At 42.0% G+C, this 21,384-nt stretch overlaps 2 protein-coding genes across 3 annotated transcripts; one reads left to right on the forward strand and one right to left on the reverse strand.

The window, feature by feature from the left end:
* Positions 1-12,477: 12,477 nt before the first annotated feature.
* Positions 12,478-19,340, reverse strand: snap47 (synaptosome associated protein 47). Of its 2 annotated transcripts, none has more exons than XM_035169955.2 (5): positions 19,210-19,340; positions 17,895-18,418; positions 17,255-17,763; positions 16,830-16,954; positions 12,478-14,223 (listed from the first exon to the last, which is right to left on the reverse strand). In XM_035169955.2, the coding sequence occupies exons 2-5, from the start codon at positions 18,389-18,391 to the stop codon at positions 14,077-14,079; spliced, it is 1,278 nt and encodes a 425-aa protein (XP_035025846.1). In that variant the 5' UTR covers positions 18,392-18,418; positions 19,210-19,340; the 3' UTR covers positions 12,478-14,076. The 2 variants fall into 2 exon arrangements, with proteins under 2 accessions (XP_035025846.1, XP_035025845.1); XM_035169954.2 differs by lacking the exon at positions 19,210-19,340 and adding an exon at positions 18,527-18,725.
* On the forward strand, positions 18,925-21,383 carry jmjd4 (jumonji domain containing 4). The gene is made up of 6 exons (XM_035169953.2): positions 18,925-19,597; positions 19,693-19,858; positions 19,952-20,077; positions 20,179-20,446; positions 20,586-20,732; positions 20,844-21,383. Exons 1-6 carry the CDS (start codon positions 19,345-19,347, stop codon positions 21,177-21,179), a joined length of 1,296 nt encoding a protein of 431 aa, XP_035025844.1. The 5' UTR covers positions 18,925-19,344; the 3' UTR covers positions 21,180-21,383.
* The last annotated feature ends 1 nt before the right edge of the window (position 21,384 follows it).

The raw sequence follows: 21,384 nt of genomic DNA on the forward strand, positions 1-21,384 counted from the left end.
GGATCCAAACCAAATTTTAGTTTGTTCTTCCTCAGGTTATATCTCATCTCTTTTCAAAAGATTTCATGGAAATCAGTTCAGTTGTTTTTGCATGATTCTGTTTACAAGCAAACAAACGAGCCAACCAACAAACAGACAGGGGTGAAAACAGATCATACTCGGCGGAGGTCATGAAGACCATAAGTGCATCACATAATCCCGGCATCACAGACAATACGTTTTCAGGAAAAGGCAACCTTGGCTCTTGAGATTTTCTCATGCTGATGACGAAGCTGGGCGGTGTGAGGGCATCCCCTTGGCCTTTATGTCTTACGCACAGAGAGGAGTAGAACGGCTTGTGTTGGCCATTCCTCTGGCCAAACACAGCCAGACACTGAGTTGTTCTGGCATAATTAGAACCTGCTGCAGATGTCTGAGGTATTACCTCACTGCAAAGAATACGGCTTCCCCAGCTAACAGCCCCAGCTGGCTGCATCTGGATTCCGTTCCACTACTGATCAATGGGGAGCTCCCTGCACTTACAGCCACCGCCGGTGCTGTACATCGACCGGATCAAATGGGAAGAGGGGTGCTGGGGGGCAATATTTGCTCTTCCATCAAGCTCTTTGCTTGGAGGGGGCTGCATGAAAGCTGCATGAGCAAGGGTCTCACACTGAAGGTCATCCAGAGGAAACTGTTTTCTCGACACATATGAACTTTATTCATTGGGAGGACTGAGCTCTCCTCCTTCTTGATGGATGTCTCTCTACTGTCCTGGTGTCGGAAATGTGCTCATGCAGACACCAGGGGAGCCAGTGCAGAACATGCTGCGTAGTATCCGAAGTAATTTTCCACCGTCATTCCATAAGTATAAGAATCCATTAATACAGTTATTATTACACAAGGCCATGCGCTGTCATTGCACAGGCACTATAACGTCTACGTGCACTTCCCCAGCGGCAAAGTACAAGCAGAGACTAAGAATAAAATCATGTGAGGGTCAGCCTGGGGACCAAGGCTGTCTCCAAGGTCTCCTAACTGCCTGAATCTAAACTTAAGGTCATTCCTCTGCTGCTCGACCAATTACCCACGCACACAGCTCTGCGGAGCCTCAGCCAGACGCTCTGGTTGAATTGTTCCAGGACATCCTCCTGTGGGTTTACATTGGAAATATGGCCTGCCATCGACGGACATTTTTTCATCAACCGCCAATACACAGAGGGCACGTAGGATGGATTTTTGAACATGCCAACTGTAATAAATGGCTGATGGACATACATTTGCATTGTGCGGAGAACCATTTATTTATTTTTCTTCTCTTTATAATCGCTACAGGGGCATTCGGTGACACATCATTGCTCGCCCGTCTAAGACACATTTAATAATTTCCATATCTCAAAGGAAACGTGTAATTACTGCCTGATATTTTCTCAGGGATGTGAATGCTTTCAGTATCCGAGACATGGTGTCATTGACATCAGGCGCATTTTTTGTAAACGCACTTTGGTGGGGTGAGTCATGTCATGACTTGTCTGTATGTGTGTTCCATAACCTCTGGTCCCTGCAGAGAATCTCATTACAAGGAAAATGGTGGAGTTTGTTTTGTTGTGATGGGAGGGGGAATCCAGATATGTCAAAGCACAGACGCACACTGTGTCAGAGAGTTTGCAGAGTGCGAGAAATATCAATGAACAGACAAAAGGACTGTCGTGCCAGTGGTGATGTCACTTCAGCTGAGGTAGCCTGTGTTTCTGATTTTCACAGGCATGGTAGTTTTTATCTGTACAGCAAATATAAAAACTGATCTTTACTGTCATGTCTGCTTGTGTAAAAGATCCCAGTAATTTGATTTAAAAAGTGCAGGCATATACATTACATCCACAAAACAAAGTTTCACAAGAGATCTGAAACCAGATCTGAAAACATCGTGTATACAACATATGCAGCTGCACATGTTGAACCAAGACTGAAAACATCTTAAAGCTTCCATGATCAATATTTTACATTACCGACAGGCCACATGACGTAGTGCAATGTGAATGGTTTTGCTCCTACAGATAGTTTCAGCATCTTTAAGCTCATTGTTTCAATGTCTTTTAGCTCATTGTTTTGGATTGACAGGCTGCAAATCTACTTTTTTTTGCTTCCTGCAGTATTGATTTAGGATGCATTGTGTGAACCCACATTTCTCCTCTCACAACTTTATTTTATTGGTTGAAGTGCTTGTTTGTGTTTAAGGGTTTTGATAATTTGTCTATCTGCAATTTGGTGCTGCACAGTGTAGCAATTTTTGCTGAAAATTCAGTTTTACTATACAAGAGCAAACTTATACAGATAAAAACAAGAGAATAATATAAAAATAGCATTTTTGTCCACCCAGCAAACTGAAATAAGTATAATATCCACTCTCCTTTTATCTCTGTTATGGTCTCCACCAACTCCACCGAGGGAAATATGTGGCTCTTAAGCTTGTTAGCTTATTACTAACCTTTTCTGTTTTGAGCTACATGCATAAACCCCACTGGTGCATGTCTCATTTAAACACGTTCAGTAAATCTTCTTTATATTGTAAAAACATGTCATTGTTGTATTTCCAGCTCATAGTGCTCAAAATAAATTGATGTGCAGAGATTTAAACAGCATTTTCCTTTGCCAAAAAACATAAATTATGATTACTTTTTAACGAGACCTTTCGTTATTTTATTTTCACTAATCTTTATTTGTATAAGTTTGCTATTGCGCATGAACTTCTCAACGTTGAGAAAACGCGCTGTTCTCGACATAGCACCAAAGTTTTCAAAGAAAATATTCAACTATCACCTTGTATAGCAATAAAAAACAGAAAGTGCACGTGTATAAGACCAAATCCACAGATAATTTCAGCCTATTTTCAGCCCAAGATGAACATGCTCTGTTCCTATTGAAAGAGCCCCCAGACAGAGCGTGTCCGTTTTGATTTATGGAGAGGAAATAGTTGCGTTCTCCTTGCGGGTGGGCCTGCGAACCCCCCCCACCCCCACCCCCCTCACTCTGGCGTGGCAGCCTTGTGCAAGTTGCAGCGTAAAAACCCAAATCACACGAGGTCACCATCTTCGATAGTCAGTTGCAGGTCTTAAATTACAGCTTGGTCACTGTAGAGAAAGATTCCCAGATGTACCTTCAGTTTGAAGGGTAAACCAGAGAAGAGATACTCGATCGCTCCCAACGCTCAAAGGAGGAAGGGCCGTCCTTCTGCTGCGCCCCTTAAGAGCACATAATGGAGTGAATCCCTCGACCATTGAGGAGGAAAGACAAGCTGGACCCGATTCAAGCTGGAACAATCCAAGTTAACCTGATGTGTAGCAGTTACTTAAAAACGATATGCAAGACAATGAGTGCAGAGAATTCACTTGTTATGAGGGAGTAATGTGTGAACTGACATATGAGGGTAATAATAAAACCAGACGTGGAGTCACAGTTGAACATTCATTTACTGCTTCTCTGCTCCTCGGTACCTTTTCAGTGGACTGTAAAAAAAGCAGGATGTGTCCCATGAATTCATATTATCGATGGTGGTTATTACCTCCCCAAATGTACCGAGAGCAGGTGTGCACATATTAAAAAAACCCACAATGAAATCACAGCCTATGACTTCCCAAGATGAAGAGGTTAAATAACTTTATTCGACACCTGGAAAAAATTTAAATAATACGGCGCAGTGGGCATATAAAACTAAAACAGTCATCCAAGGAGGTTAATAGGAGTCTATAGCCATGAAGAGAAGTAATATCGTAAAACAGTCCAAAACAGTTAAGATATCGTGCGAGTGGTTTTTCCCGAGGACGCTCGGGTCCAGTTCCCTGCTCAGCGAAGTTGTGACATCCTCGCTGGCCTGCTCTCTGGGGAGACATGATGCAACAGTGATTAGGTGGTTGGTTTCGGTATCACCTCAGCGGGATGTCCTCGGTGTCGTCAGCGAGTGACGTGTTTCTGCCCCCCGGGGATTGTGGACCCTGATGACCCTTTAGCTGCGACTCAGCTAACAAACACAGAATAATATATACTTTCCACTCTCCCTCAGAGGTCTGTCACAATGAATCTCCAAACGAATGAATTCTAGCTCTAATACATAGTGAAATGTCAGCCTACTATAAATCAAGTTAAGGAATTTGACAACAATGGGTGTGCGCCATGAAGTGGCCCAACAAAACTCTGGTCTCACCTCATATGTTTCATAAGAATGAATTAAAGAGCAGTGAATCAAACCCCCTATTTTATTCTTTTGTAAGATGTGAACAAACTGAGTTTTTTTTTTTTTCTTTCAGCAATAATCCAATGTTTCTGAACTGCCCAGTATAAAAGTCATATACAGCCCAGAATAAAATGTGTTTATTACATACTTGTAACATGACACAGAAAAAAGTATTTTATAAGTAATGCAACTAGTTTTCAACTGGTTTTAGTTGTCCTCATGCTAAAGAGTTAGAAATCAGATAGTGATGATAATGATGTTCCTTTTGTTTGTCGGTTGGTTTGTATGTTAACAGGATTTCACAAAAACTACTGGATGGATTACCACAAAAAACTTAGTGGAAGAATGTGGCATGGGTCAGGAAAGAACCCATTAGATGTTGGTGTGGATCCAGATCAGGGGGCGGTGCCAGGATTCATTTATTTTCCCACTTTTCTTCAACATTGTGCTTCACAGGGTGTTTTTTGTGTTTTCATCAATTTCCCACAGAATAATTCATGGACTTTGATTAAAAACATTTAGGGGACTGGTATTTATGAGTGTGTGCAATTTGGTGCAGCTTGATTGAATTGAAGTGGACCGTTGGGCCTTGGTACCATTACAGTTTAGAATGCATCTTAAAATATAGATCAGTTTCTCTTTATTTGAATTGAGGGATATTTTCAGTTTTTTCCTTATTGATCTTTCTAGGCTGAGGATTCATTGTCCTATTTTATTATAATAAAGCCAACAAGGAGATATTACGTAACAGGTCATACATGAGGTTGAACTTAATGTGAATTATAAAGTTGGCTTACTTTGAACCAAATGAAACCATATTGCACAATGACTGTTACCTCACACCCTGATGTACGGTTTATACAGACGTGACAAGTTTATTAACATAGATTGTAATCATGCTATATATCCCACACATTGTCTGTTCTAGATTATCATCTCATTCCAAAAGTAATAAGCTCGAATCAGGATGGTTCTAATAAATCACATGGCAGTGAAGCACATAGGCTACATGTCAGCCAGCTGTTTTATTAAAAGGGAAAACACTCATCATACACGTTTCTGTTTGCAGATGTAAGCAATATTTAATGATTTACCTCTCTAATTTGGAGACTAAAGCTCACCACTAATGACAGAACACCGTAGTCACTTATAGATCTGCCCCCAGTCCTGAAAACCACAGGGGAGGAGAGTGACGCACTTTGTCTTATATATATATATAGACACAGTGATTCCACCTCTCTCGCAGCAGCATGGAAAGAATGTCTTGATAGATCCACCCCACGCATACATATACATACATACATACATACATACAGAAACATGCCTTCAACATGAGAACGTAGAATGATTGTGGGGCCAGTTTTGTATATACGATACTTATTAAATGTGTAAGCGCTGTCATTATCAAGTAAAACCAAAAGTATGTGGATGTTCAAGTGTTATTTCCCCCTCAGCCTTAACCTGCTGCACTCATCTAAATGCATCAAGTATTTGGAGTTTCCGTGTATTGAGAGCAGGACACACAATGAGATATGCTGCTATCAGGTGGAAATTAAACAATGTGCTTCCAAAATACTAACCTGCCGGCTACTACATTTACTGAGTTTGCTGTGATAATATTGTGTTGACGCTTCCTGTGTGCTTTGACGGTAAACAAACACAACCCCACCAACTCGTATGTAGGCTGTGTAGTATTGTGACGGTAGAGGAAATGAACTTAAACGAACCTGTTGACCATGAGATATTAAAAATCTAATTAAACATATTTATCAATACCAAAACACCAAACATTTTATTCACTAACCAAACCGCAGCAGGCCTCATTATTTCGGCATGAACAGGAAGTGCTGAGCGCTGCGAGTGTGCACACACGAGCAATTTGGTCGAGTTTTCAGGTTTGTATGGATTTGTTGCCCTGAACCGTTTAAACAGAGACAAAGTAAATGCTACGGCCGACTTGATTGAGTCAGTCACCGCTTGCACTGCTTAGATCAATCTGAACTTGAAGTGTGAAGTGAGTTTATAACACGATCTTAAGTTCCATCTTAACTTCTATCTGCTTTCTATGATTTTCTGTAAAAGCCAATTACAGAATGAGGATGTGGCTATTTAAGACACTGACCCATTAACATACGTGAACAAGCAGAAAACACTTTGTTATAGAAGCAGACATGATTCTCATCATTTTAACAGAGAAAGAAAATCTCGATCCAAAGAAAGCTGTGACGGCTCAGACAGGAAACTTTGGCTTCCAGCTCGAGGAGCTTTCTGCCAAAAGCTTCGTAAATTTAGTTTGGTTGAAGACTAGAACATCTTAATGTGTGTGTGATAAGCCTGGGATGGTGGTGGGGGTTTACACTTAAACTTTACTATCTTACTATGTGATGTATGTGTGTGCACAGTATTTGTTTGTGATTTTGAAAACAATTTGATTGGGATGAAAAACATGTCTTTTAGGAGATGGTGTTGTTTTCGTTCGATCCCCAAAGTCCCCCATGGAGGAACAGACTCTCTAAATGCTGGTGTTAGCAGCGGCAGAGAACATGATTTCCTCCACGAAACAATCCTGAAGTGACACGACTGGATTGTTCGCCAGCAGCAGCAAATAAACTGACAAACTGTAAAGGGGCGATTTGGCTGTATGTGAATTGCATTGAACTGAGCAGTGTGGATCATGCGAGTGTAAATCACACAGACTTCCCTCCATTAGTGCCATTACATAAGACAGGATGTGTCAAAAGGGGGTTGATGTGGTCTGAAAAAACAATGACATAATGTGTTAACATGCAGCTCTGACAGGGGAGAAGGCCGGATCGCAGCAGATGGCAGTTCCACTGTAATAACAGTGTCAATAGGCTGGAACCAAGGTTTATTTTAAATTGTTTGTGACCCACGTATCTCACATATGGTGAAAAGGTTTGTAAACTGTTGTGACGACTGAGAAATTCTCCTGCAACTGTGAAGTCAAAGCTGGAAGAAGTGTGGCTGCATTGTTCCAGACGATCGCAAACGTCAGATCCAGGCTGGGATTGTTTTTCGGGGATAAAGCCGGGGCTCCTCCTCATTGGGGGGAAAAAGAAAACGCAAATATTCAATGTTTCTGACTCTCAAAACATCGGTCTACCACAGGTGCAAGTTTTCCACACCAATTTACAAGTGCTCCACCCACAAATTTTCCATCAAAATAAACTGGGTACACATAAAAAAAACGGCGCACATTAAAATGGGAGTGATTGTCTTTGATATTCAATGCTTTAATTGAAACCAGGCAGCAGAATTACCGAGCTCTGTTTTGACGGCTCCATGGTTTCCATCAGTAAAAAAGGGGATTCCTGAGTGATATCCTGAGGAACACTAGATTTCCTTTTAGAGGAAAACCAAACAGAGTAACACGTCATTGTTTTGCATTGGCTTCATGGTCAAGATTTTTTTTTTCTGTACCTGTAATGGACACTGGGTCAAAGGTTCATACTCCTTCTGTCTGCCACTCACACATTTTGAGCACGAGTTCAGTAACCACCTCACATATGGCAGGGCTGGGTAAACATCTGGTAATCTTTGTTTCAGCTCCTCAATGGCTCACCAGGCTATGGTCTCGGTCTGTGTACTCAATCTTCTCCAGTTACATACTTTCTGGCTGCTCCCCTGAGGTTACGTGGACAAACCAGTCGGGATTGCGGAAGGAGTTTCCACAAAATAGGTGTTGTCCAAAAATTCTTTGCAGTTATGGAAATAAACCCACAAAAAGAGAAAGTGATATAGAGACGGAGGAGAGTCCATGGGCAGGCCTTGGGGTTCTTTTAACCCAGACTTCTTGTTAATTTTTTTTATCTCCAAACTGCGATGAAGTTAAATAATTCAAGTGATAAAATCTTTCATCAGGCATACAAGTTAAAACATATTTTTCAGGCTCATGTTTTAAGCTGGAATAAAGACGACTACGCACGTATGGATATCTGGACCCAGAAGTTTCACTTTATTTCTAATTTAAGCCCATTCTCTGGAAGATGGTTACAATTATTCTTTCCGTTCGTGGTTATATTGACTTCACAGTCTACGGTATTTGGCCTGCGACTTCCTTTTGGAAGTACTTAAAAGAGCACGTCACAATAATTTGAACATGAATTTGATGGCCAACGCCCTCATCACGGACCCAATCTTGTCCTGGCACGGCTTCACCTACTTCATCAAACGCACTCGCCGCCTTCAGCCGAAGCAAACCTATAACCAATGAGATCCACTCATTCATTTACATTCATAAACCTATGTGCATCTGGATAATGACTTCACAGGGCCCACCTTCAAGGCTGCTCTTACCCTGCTGGCCGGGAGCCATACGAGGCTGTCGGCCCGGGCTCCTTTTCCCAAGTTCCACCCAGACGCTGCGTGCGCCGTCATCCTGCTGAAATGTAAACCCCCGATTCAGCTGTGTTTGTTATGGTTGTGCCGGCCCTCGGTGAACACACAATGCTGTCACAACGTAGCTATAACAGCGCGGGGCAATATTTCAACAATCTATTTGGTCAGCTGCAATTGCATCACTAGGTGGTCAAACACATACGTTTGCTGGAATGATAATTAGGGATTATTTCACGGGCGCTCTTAGCGAGGGTCCGAGACGCTGTTCGTGTTTCCTAACACACCTCGACACATTCGACACAGAAGTTTGAGACAAGTGCTTTTAAGTGTGTTTTCCCAGTGTCTGAACTCAACCCCACTGGACTGTGTTCACAGGAGCACCATCATCACTGTTTGTGCTGGGGATGCTCTCTCTAACAGCGGGGCCAGCTATACCCCGCTGTCTCTTTTAATCATCTGGCTACAGTATAAACAATAGTTCAGGCTGAACACTGGTGTTGCCCTTGAGATCACTGGCCTGCCGCACTAATGGCTATGTACTTTCCATAGAAAATGAGTAACCAAGAAGGTCTATATTTATCCTGAAATGACCCCATTGTCAACCCCACGAGGTGAGGGGGGAGACACATCCTTAACTTTAATCAAGCCGCTGCCCTGCAGGCTGCACGCAAGTGCAACAACCTCCGCGTGATTAATTTTTTCCTGTCCTCTTGTCAGCTCATGTGACCCAAAGTCACTTACAACACAGCGGATTCAACGGCATTTAATGTTAAAATGTAGATACATAGCCTGTGAGTGGCTGGGGGTCTCTGCAGTGTGGCATCAGTCGGGTGGGTAATTTATTGTGGGAGCTAAGTGTTTCCATTTGCAGTAAGAGCCACTAAAAACAGACTCGCTGAAGGTTTCTGGGGGGCCCGCTTGTAAAAGTAGTGATGCGGTGTGAGCTGGCTCACGGCCTGACAACCTGTTGGGGGAGCTGTATAGATGGGGTTTTAATGAATACATAATCCAGTCATTGCAGAAAAGGACTCCTCTCAATCGCCAAAAATGCATATTTGGACTGTCGTCTTCTCATTTACCTTGTGCAGTAAAGTGGTACGCCGTTTAAGACGAGTTTTCCAGAATGAAAATAAACAAGACACGCAGAAGAAACTAGTGTTGTTGGTTACTGTTACTGGGCTGTTTGTTCATTGTCACATTAAGAGACTTAAGTGTAGAGAAGCCCTTTAATTTTAATTAGTGAGACAGAACGTAGGATCTGACTCCAGTGAACAGGAGGAAATGAGACAATCTCATTCTTGAGTTAATGTAGATACAATAACAGTGTCCTCACTCAAAGTGCAAAGGTTATAATGCAATGGATTATTACAGTTAATGAATTGATAGTCACCATCAGCAACTTACTGCTGCCCTCTACTGAATCCAAGGAGCAGACTTTAATAATGATTTTGTTAAAAGATTGTTTCATGGAATATTTTACAGGATGATCAAGTTAAACCCTGAGTTTCGGCTGGCGAGTGTGAGTGGGCATTCTTACATGATGACGACTGACTAATAAGGAATAAGTTAGAATATAAATATATTGGAATACATTTTTCAAGCACCTCATACAACTTGATTAGAATCACTTTTCTTTCCTGAACCAATCCATACACTTGCTATTCCTTCCATAGCAAGTTAGCAAATAATACTGTTCATATGCCAGAGAGACCAGCACCTCCGCAGAGTTCAGGTAGGCTGTAATACGGGATTTCACCTGGGTTTGATTTTAGAGCGATACTACTGTGTAAAAACAGAGCCAAGTTTGCTTTGGCTGCCTGGCTGTTAACTCCGTCGCACAGAAATGAGAAAAGTTTGTAAAACAAAAGCCAGAAAAGCAAAGTGCGGCTCAAAGACCAAGGAAAACAATAAGTGCAATAGCACATGATATCATCATGCAGCTCAGCATCTGGGAAAGTACCACATTAACAGCCGTGCAGAACACATTCATGGTTTGATAAAACTCACAAAAAAAAAAATCTCTGAATCCAAACAGAGTTCGTGCAAAGACTTTGTGTTCACAATGAAATAAAGTCAAACGCTGGAAATTTACAGGGAACATCTGTGATGTCCATCACTCACTGTGACAGAAGAAGAGAAACTGTTACCATGTTGATTGCCAGACAGAAGAAGACGATGTTGATGTTGAGTCTCATATCACTTTCTGCTGGAGACGACATGCACCCCCCCTGGTTGGACTCAAGAGCCTTCCTTCCAAGAACGTTTTCTCCCAGTTCTAACATTAACCAACAGGCCTTATTTCCTGAAACCAGAAACTCCCTCAGCAAAGGGAAACACAGCAACACCTGCGCTACTAAGAGGCCGGCCAGGACATGAGTCAAAACTCAGGCCATTAGCCTCAGACAGTCTAATAGAGGAGTGGAAGTGCTTTTTTTTTTTTATGTACTCAGATACTTCACATCAACTATCACACATGAATGTTTAACTGGAATAAATGACAAACACTAAACACACTATACTTGAAAAGATAATTACCAAATAACAGACAAAACATTGAGCAAAATGCTTTAATTTGACAATTGTGTTTCCTGGGGATGACAACTCCGGCCTATTTGTACTGCAAATCACGCAGCTCCATATTTTGGATTGCAGCGCGACCTTCATGTGCCCTCACAGCCCACAATCTTGGGCTGCTTTTTTTCCCAGGAAGAGTTGATAGATTGGCCATCAATGGAGACACGCTCCTCGAATGAGAGCGCTCACCGCAGAGCTATCGAGTAAACAGACTTGGAAGTCAAGGCCAGCGAAATCCCTGGTGTCTCCATACCATCCGTTAGGAAGGCAAAGCCGGATCTCATGCATCTGTGGTCAGACAAGACCGCCACCACTTCCTTGTATTGCAAGGCTGCCTCGAAACCACGCCAGTGTGTGCGCCGCGCTCCTTTTTTAAGGGTTGGAATTCACATAACCATGTGGTGTGCTTCTGGAGTTTGGGACTTCCACAATCTCACTATTCATCCCTCAAATCATCCGAAATAAACAGCCCAGAGCGAAATGTTGAAAAACCTTTCATAACGTCAGAGACATATCGTGTGTTTGTGCTTTCAGTCTCCCGTCCTTCATGGCTGGCTGTTTAACACAAGTGATAGGTTCATGCTCACTGAGGAACCAGGCTGTTGAGTGAGGCTGTCGGTCGTCTTTCAATCCCCTTTGTGCAACGCGTCTTCCTGATTCATAATTGGGTGCTCAACCGCTTGCCAAATCAATTCTGATCCACTGCTGACATGAAGGAGCCCACCCCCCCCCGCTCACTTTTTGATGAAAGCAGCCAGATGGGGGTGGTCAGCTGATGCCAACAGTCTCTGTGCCAACAGGATGTTATAACAGCAGAGTGTACTAGGTGAGCCACTTCCACAACGACAGCGTCCACGGTGGCAGAATCAGTTATTAACATCCGTTTCTAATTTAATATTTTACAATGTCTAGAACAAACAAGAGTATAGTATTTTTTTTTGTTCTTGACGTTGATGCCGCTAACATTTTACTTTTGACTCAGGCCAATTAATACAACTAAAAATATTCTTTACGGTATAGTTTGTGTGTAATATGGAGAAAAATGGTAAAACATGATTCTACAATGCTTCTGTTAATTTTTCAGTCTAGAACATTTCATTTTGAGCCACAATTTATTTGGATTTTAACTTTTGCTGTAATTTGGTCGCCGCAAATTCCTGAGGGTCCAATGTGTCCACCAGCTAACTTTGTCTGTTTTCCATTTGGTGCTATGAAGGTAGCACACAGTTGGTTTATCACATTTTTGCTTGAGAGTCGACCAAAACAATGAGCTCAAAGACACTAAAACTGCCCCATGAGAAATGCAACAGGTCAGAATAAACAAACTAATGATCTTAAGTATGATCATTTGAGACTTTATTTTATTTTAAATTGTTTGTTATTACAGACTTTGAATGGTGACAACTTCTTAGCTGATAAAATGAATGAATTCCAAAGACTTACAGTGTCTACTTCCTTTAGTGTTTTCTTTGTAATAAAAAAGATGCAGGTGTACTTTTTTCCCTTGTAGTCAATAATTTAGTTATGTTACAGTGTCAAGATTAATTTGGCATCATCAGCATGAAGTCGCATCCATACAGCCCCAATACCATATTTCAAACATGGTACAGATACTTCAATTAAACTAAGAGCTAATTACAAGTTCAAAGTGATAACAGACTACAGTGAAATTACAGAATTACAAGATGTCAGTTCATTACATATAAGGAATTAGAGTATTATCAGTCTTATAAGCAAAGCATATACAGTAGATATGGACCTTAGCATCGATGTGTGTATTTAATTTCATGTACAATATTGTAAAAACTAAGAGAGGGAGTGTTTCTGTTCTGCTTCAACGAATCCCAGAAGCTACTTGCGCATTTACAGTCTTGTTGATAATGAAGAGACATTTCCACTTAATGCAGAACAAAGCAGTAATATTCAGACATGCAACATTAAGTCACAGGGATTCTGGACCTGAAAGACATCTCATCAGGACAGAAATCCGTCTTTAAAAAAGTTAGGATAGCGATACAACAGAAAAGCAGAAACTCCTCTGATGATATGAGCAAACATTATCTGTTCGATTATTATTTGTCATTTTTATTTCATAAAAAATCCTATTTCATCATGTTTCCGTCTCTCTTATGTTTTTCTTATAGTTACGTAAACATGCAATTTCTTTTGAATTCCTTTGTGCAGAGAGAATAAATTAGCAAGTTATTTCATTCTTTGCTTTCCAATGTCAATTTTGTCCTTTCCTGTATTTGCTGTCATTGATTACTCCCACTGGGTCTGGGGAGGGTGTAAAGTGTTGTGTGTCTGATACACACAGTCATCAGCTTTTTTTTTTTTCCCACTTGCCAGCTCCACTGACAGGCACTGAGGATTCAGGCTTGTCCTGTCACGATCTCTCACTGGCTTCCCACCCCGAACATTGCCAATGGGGTTCAATACACCGAACCAGGCCATAAACACAATTACTGAACATTGTACTTCTTCCTCTTCTGGTGAGCAAGTGCCAATTATCATGAAACTCCAACAACTACTGGTCAACTTCAGAGCACATCTTCCTCTCCAGGGAAAATAAACCAAGAGACCCACAGCTGCTAAGTGCTGCAAGACACACATTTAAAAGGCAGATCACAGATAAAAATCGAACAAATGTACGAGCCCACAAAGCCTATAAATAACTTACTTTCACTTAAAGTAAAAAAATTTCAGGGATTTGGTTGATTACTGTTAAGTGTTAAGCGAACACTACTGCATCCTGCAATTGTACGATCAAATGCAACAAGGATATAATGAACTATTATAGAGCATGTTCGTGTCCCTGCTGTTGTTCTGTTATGTTCTCTAAATGTACCAATCCCACGAGGACAATGAGGAAGCTTACAGTGCATTTCTCAGGAGGGACGTCGTGACCACGTGCATCAGCTGGGCTTTCAGAGCTACAGCAGTCTTTTCATACGGCAAGTGTGCTTATCTATGTGCATGGTGGCTCGGTCTGTGGAGCTGGTGAGGACGTCCAGAGATTCATCCTGCCGTTCCAGCTCCGTCTCTGCCTCCAGGGCAAGGGTTTTCAGCTGCATCAGCATCTGCGCAGACACACACACACACACAAACAAATAAGTACACACTTTTAGAGACACACATCATTTGTTAACGCTATTGCACAACAGCCCCCAGTGAACAACTAAGGAGCAGGACACAAATAAAAGTGGATTTAATAATAAAATTGGTGAGCAGTTGCAGGCAGGGACATGTGGACCATGTGTGCAGAGGTGTGAAGACGGGGTCAGTGGGTTAGAGTGTGTTGATGACAGAGAAAGAGGATTCGATGCGAGTGAGATTTTCATTGAATTCAAGGTTCTTTCTTCTCACTTTGGCTTTGAAGACAATATTCTGCAGCTTCATGTCACACATCAATGCTAAAAATTCAACACTAATCTTGATTTAGTATAATAATATTTTATACTATGCAGTATATGAATCTAGAGAATACATTCACAGAGAGGTCTTGGCTCGTCTGCTGGGACCATTGATATCATACAATACTGCTTGTTTGCTGCTTTCAGTTGGTTTAAAGAAAATTGCAACTTCATCTCAATGGTCCAGCAACTATGTATGTTATGGTTGATGGAACAACTTAAATACACTGCGATGTGCCAAGCAAAACCTAATAAACACCCACTCCAAACCCCACCACCATAGTTTCTAAACTAATATTATGTTATGCTACATATGCTCTCACACACACACACTCGCACACCCACTGACATTATGTCAGCTTGTGTCCGTTATATGCGGACACTGCAACTGAGCACAGAAACTGGTCCAGACAGCAGTTAGAAAAACAGACAGTATGTCAATACACACCAAGGAACAACTGTATACACTCCCTCAGGACTGTGACTTTACAATATCTACTGGGAGAGTAACTGAATCACAACGCGCAGTGGGTTTTTGTGTGTCAAAGGAAAACACAGAAAATGAATATTTTTAGCTGCTGCTTAAACAAAGGCTAGAGGACTCTAAGTCATGTAGAAAGCTCAAAAATTAAACATTTAGGCTACAACTAATAGAAAAAAACATATGAGCTCAAATTCCATGTGTCATTAGCATTAGTGGGGTGACTTCAGGTCTGTGTTTGAAGACATACAGTACAAGAAAAAGACAGAAATGCTTATCAGTTATGAATGAACCAGTTTGTGCCTTTAACAAGTTGGAATTTCCAACCTCAAACAATAACAATGCAAATATAAAGTGGAATATTTGCAAAAGCACTTAGGGCAAGACATTAAACCCAGTGACCCTCTGTACAAGTTTCCCTACTGCAGATTCTAATCTTGACATGAAGAGTAGGGTGTGTGTGTGTGTCGTGTACAGAAGCGTAGCATTAACTCAAATATGGCAGCAGCCTTTCATGTCTGAACCATTATCAGCTGCAGACAATATGCCAAAGACAAGTCAAGTTGTATGAACAAACCAAGTGCTGTTAGTGCTACGATAAATCTATCTGAAAAATGATTATAGGGGCAAAAACACCAGTAAACCTCCGTGCGCTGTCATTATGTGTAATAATTAACTAAATATGAGGTAAAAGGTGTCAACAGTGGCTTGTTTGAGATGAATCACGACTGAATTGCTTAAACAAAGGTGGGATAAATCCCCAGTATTTCTCAGGCCCCAAATAAATAAACATCTATATGTCAATCATAATCAGAATGGTTTACTTCAACCTGTCATTGCTATTACTCTTTGTAGAGGGATTTGCAATTTTTGTTAGGCAAACATAGTTTTTATTTTGTATGGCTGTTATCAACTGATTTTAGCAGTTTTAAATGTTGATTGGTCCACTGCAATAGGTCCTGCCTGTTCTGTCCATACCTCTTGGTCACAATTTTTCAAAAACATCTCTGAGGGATCATTGTCCACATATATCAGATGATGTACATTTTAATTTATTAATATTTGCCATAATAAATACAGTATTAGCAAGACTATAGTTCTATGGGACATTTCCCATATTTCTGGCAGTGCTTCACTGTTTAGTTGCTTCTGTGGGTGTTTAAATTACTTGGTCTACCGTGATATCAAGTAAGCATCATATAATTTGGTAAACAAGTAGCAGAACCTTAACAAATGTAGCTAGTGTAGACTGTTATCGTTCATTCACTCATCTAAATACAATGCGAGTAGCCTGCTGAAGGTTTCCCATTACTTATTCTAAGCAACCTGTAATAGTGTGTGACACGCACACGCACACACACAAACATTGTCTGAATCATAGGTCTGAATTTGCGTCACTGTGTAGCTCTTGCCACCACAGACCGTGTCTGTAACAGTTCTCAGTGTTGGGAGCTTCTGAATGGAAAGACGCTGCTCAGTCTGAGCAAATGACTGACCATGTCTCTTTTCCTCTCTTAAAACCAGGATGGACTTTGGTTTGTGGTCTCACCAAATAACATTTTAAACACACAGGATAAAAAATAAAAATCATTATGATGAAACGTGGTTTGGAATGGAGCGATCAAAGTACATGTTACTATAACGGCTGCCAAGACAATCAGTTGCCTGTACGCACAGACATGGCTTTTGTATTCTGTACCTTAAATATGCAAATATGAAAAATCTAAATGCAACAGCAGTGAAAGTCATTGAGTCACACAGGCAATAGAAGACTTGTCCAACTGGACCTCACCTGTTTGAGCTCTTGGGCCTCAGCCTGACTGACAGATGAATGGAGGACATGCACCTGCAACTGGGACAGCTCTCCTGCCGGGACCTCCAGTGGGAGCTCTGTGTCTTGGCACATCTGCAACAAACCTGTTTCCATGGGTGGAGATGGTGAAAAAGTGCAGAGTACATATGTTGTTTATGAGGAAACCAGACTGTAAACTCAAAGCACAGCAACTGAGGCAATCAGGGTGAAGTCATTCATCAAAACACATTTCTGTCAAGAAGATACAGAAATGACCTTGTTTGAAATTCATGTGGATGAAGCGTCTTGTCACAAGGCCGCACTCTCAAAAACACCCAGAGGTGGAAATGTAGAGCTTTACTGCCACACAGTGGTCAAACTTATTCTAGACATGGAAATGACAGTGAAATATTTCTCCTCCTTACCTTCACCATAGCTTGTCCCTTCTCTGCCACATGGAGATGACAGTGGAGTTGCCTGGAAAGCAGTGTATTCGCTTGTGAACGCAATCTTCTTCTTGTACTGAATCTCTAGCACCGACAATGCTTCAAGCATCTTGGCAGACAGGAACCTGTAGCATATATCTGGCTTCCCGATGAACCGCTGTCTCACTGAGATCTCGTAAGGGCTCGTCACCCTGATTTCATCGATTTCATTTCGTTCAAAGCGATGGATGAGCTGGCAGTTTGTGTCTCGCACCTCCAACGAGGACACCAGCACCAACAAGCAGCCTGGTTTCAAGTCTGAGTCTCCACCTTTGGACACTACAGCTGGGATGCTTGAGATCACCTTATTTCTACCAGACTCCCTGCTGGCTGAAGCAGCAGCAGACGTGGCGGCTCTCGCTGCGTCCTCAGCCTTGGCTTCCTGCTGAGTCTTCCAGGGGAGTTTACCAAAAGGCCACCAGGGGGGAGACTCCAGCTCTAACAGAAGTCTGCAACAGAGAAGACGGACCAGAACATTTGTGAGCATTTGATCGTTTGTCAAAAAAATGTATAGCAACACAGAAAAAAAATACTTAAAATATAAGATGAATAATATTTAAGTGAATATAGAGATAAATACTTGTCAGCCACGCCCAGGTCAGAGTCGATCTTCTCCAGTCCCTGCATCATGTTATCAAACTGCTCTCCCTGGTGGCTGAGGACTGTGCCAGTGTCCTCCAGTCTCCTCTGGGCCCCTGCCACCAGGCCGATCAGCTCTCTGCCCTTCGAGGGCCGAGACTCAGCCCCGCGGGCCCCTGAGCTCGGCTGCAGGAGGAGATCTCTCCAGAAATGTTCCATCACATTAAAAACCACCACCCTGTTGGGCTTCAGGGAACCAAACCAGTGCTTCACGTTGCCCTCCTCCAGCACCGTGAGAGTGCTGAAGATGAAGCTGGACGACTCCATCTTGATCTCCACGATGCGGGAGAGGCGGAAGCTGACGAGGCTCTGCTTGGTCTGATTGGAGACAAAGCGGACCGTGGTTCTGGTGATGGACAGGGTGCCATTTTCCCATCGCTTCTCGCTGTTGATGTAGTAGGAGCCCGTCCAGCTGTGGATGGGAGTGTCCCGGCTCATTTTGGGAGAGAGGCACACTGATTACACCTGGAAGAGAAGGGATCAGATTCAATACGACACCAGCACCAAACATATGAACTGTTTCAGCCTCTTATCACATCGTAAAGACACGGTTGTAAGTGAGAGGGAACATACATTCGTCAGATTAAGACACAGGCAGCTTCAGGTTTCCACCCAACTAACCGTATTACAAGTGCATTAAAAGCCCTTTTAGCTGATGTCACTTCCTATAAGTGGGTTACAACCGTACAAAACCACATTAATCGCCATTATCTTCCCCCTTTTGGTCTTCACACTACGGACGCTGATGTTTATAACGGAAGTTGGGTCGCATACGTGTACGTCGGTGTTTACTGTCCGACTTGAAAATGCTGCTGTTTAAAGGAAAAATATATCGTTAGCTATTTATTGCTAACAACTTAGCAAATACAGCGCGCATCGTTATATGAATACCAATGTAATAAAGGTAATGGATTAGCTGCAACTATTTACCCCCCACAACCTTGTCGCACATGAGTACGTCAGTGTTTACTGTCCGACTTGAAAATGCCGCTGTTAAAACGGGCTACAACAGCGACGGGCTACTTATGGGAAAACACACATTGTTAGCTGTGTGTAGCTAGCCAATAAGCTAATATAATGTGCACCGTTCAGGTAACTGCAGCTTTTATATAAATAAGTAATCGTGATAAACTATAAACGGTGTTAGTGCGTGTGCGACGTCCAGGAACCTGTCGTCTTTGACATGGAGTCAAATGAAGCGACCTGTTGTGAAAAATATAAAAACAACACCCTTTGACATAATGTAGGTTTTCTACCTTATTATGAAATCGATTTAACAGCAAATAGGAGAAAAGACGTAGCTAGAAACGCGTTTTATCTGTCCGTGTGTCGCGGTCCGGACGGTGACAGCTAACCTCGCTAACAGGCTAGCCGAGGTGTTGTTTACCATCATGGACCGGGAGGCGTACCGCAACTGCAGCAGCCTGGTCAAGATGCCCCGACAGTCGTACGAGCAGTTCTGGTCCTCACACTTCGTGGACTACATCGACAAGGAGCTGAGCTATTCCACGTTTTTCAAGAAATACCTGCTCCCCAATCACCCGTGCATGTTTTCCCGGAGGTTTACAGAGGACTGGAAGTGTAGAAAACAGTGGGTGACAGAGGAAGGGAAGCCTCATTTCCAGAAACTGCTGCAAGAGTTTGGTAAATAATCCTCTTCCCAATGCATTAACTATCATGTATCATTATGCTGCTGCTGATGTGCATGTAATCTGATGCATTTCTCTCCTCTCTTACAGACGAGACTCCTGTTCCTGTTGCAAACTGCAATGCAAAGGAGTACAATGCAAACCCCAAACAAGTAATGCCTTTTAAAGAATTTATACACTACTGGAAAGAATATATCCAAAATGGCCACTCGTCACCTAAAGGATGTCTCTATCTTAAAGACTGGCACATGTCAAGGTGTACATTTAATTCACTTGATGTGAGTCTCATTTTTGTTTTTGTGAAAGTAGTTTGCAATATGTGTAACTGACCACTGTTGTTTTCCCTCAGGGACTTTGCAGAACACAGTGTTTACACCACACCAGTCTTTTTTTCTTCTGACTGGCTCAATGAATACTGGGATACACTGGAGGTGGATGACTACCGCTTTGTTTACATGGGACCAAAAGGTTCATGGTATGAAATATTGAACATTACATTAGCAGAGCCTGGGATCATAGCTCCATATGATTTTTTTTTTAAGATAACCAAATTAACTTCATTTTTTATTATTGTAGGACACCGTTCCACGCCGATGTGTTCCGCTCCTACAGTTGGTCAGCAAACATCTGTGGGAGGAAGAAATGGCTCCTTTATCCCCCGGGTCAGGAGGAGTTTTTACGAGACTCTCACGGCAACCTCCCTTACGACGTGACATCGTCGGATCTTCAAGACAGAGGCCTTTTCCCTCGCTGCGAAGAAGCCTGTCAACCTCTTGAGATTATTCAAGAGGCTGGTGAAATCATCTTTGTGCCCAGTGGCTGGCATCATCAAGTTTACAATTTGGTAAGAACTGTAGAGGTAAATTAGAACTGTAGAACGACAGCAAAATTATTAAGAAAAAAAGAGAAACACTGGGATTATTTCCAATGTGCAAAAGTGTTTTATTAGCATCAGCAGTTTATGATTGTGAATTTTTTTACAGGAAGATACCATCTCTATTAATCACAACTGGTTGAATGGCTGCAACGTTGACATCATGTGGCAGTTCCTTCAGAATGAGCTGTCATCTGTTCAAAAAGAGATAGACGAGTGGAGAAACACGATGGATTCGTGGCATCAGCACTGTCAGGTACACATACTTTTTTCAGATAAGATTGATCTGTGTGTATGTTGTCTGGAAACATTCTGCTACCCTGTGTGTAAACAACAAGTAAGGTAATTGTTGTGTGTTTCAATTCAGGTCATCATGAAGGCCTGCTCTGGTATTAATTTTGCTGAATTCGCCTCGTTCCTGAAAATAATTTCTGACAACCGAATGGCCTTCCTGAACGCTTGCTCCTCGGGGGATTCCCCCGATTACCCACGGCATCTCTCGGATACACTTACCACACTCGGACCTTACCATGCTGCCTTCGACCTACAGAGAGTGGCTCACGTACTTGAATGTCTACTCTGCAATGAGGACTTTAAGCGGCTCGATCATTCAACACTGGCTCTGCAGCCAGAAACCATGCTACAGCAAATTCGGGACACCATTCAATCCACAAGAGGGCAGCATCTCCTTTATCAGGAATAAGATGTTCTGTGTGGTCCCAGCAATGTAACGTGCGTCACCTGGAAAGAGCTTGAAGTGCCAATTTGTTTGGAGTAAAAAAGATGATGATAGGTGTTTGTTTGAGTTTGGTTTGAGATGTATTGCAATCTCAAATGTTGCCTGTGAATGTTTGAAATAGATTTTTTTGCACTGAAAGATGAATAGATAAATAAATTTAAAAATACAC

Source organism: Hippoglossus stenolepis, chromosome 11 (assembly GCF_022539355.2).
Source record: "Hippoglossus stenolepis isolate QCI-W04-F060 chromosome 11, HSTE1.2, whole genome shotgun sequence".
NCBI lineage: Eukaryota > Metazoa > Chordata > Actinopteri > Pleuronectiformes > Pleuronectidae > Hippoglossus > Hippoglossus stenolepis.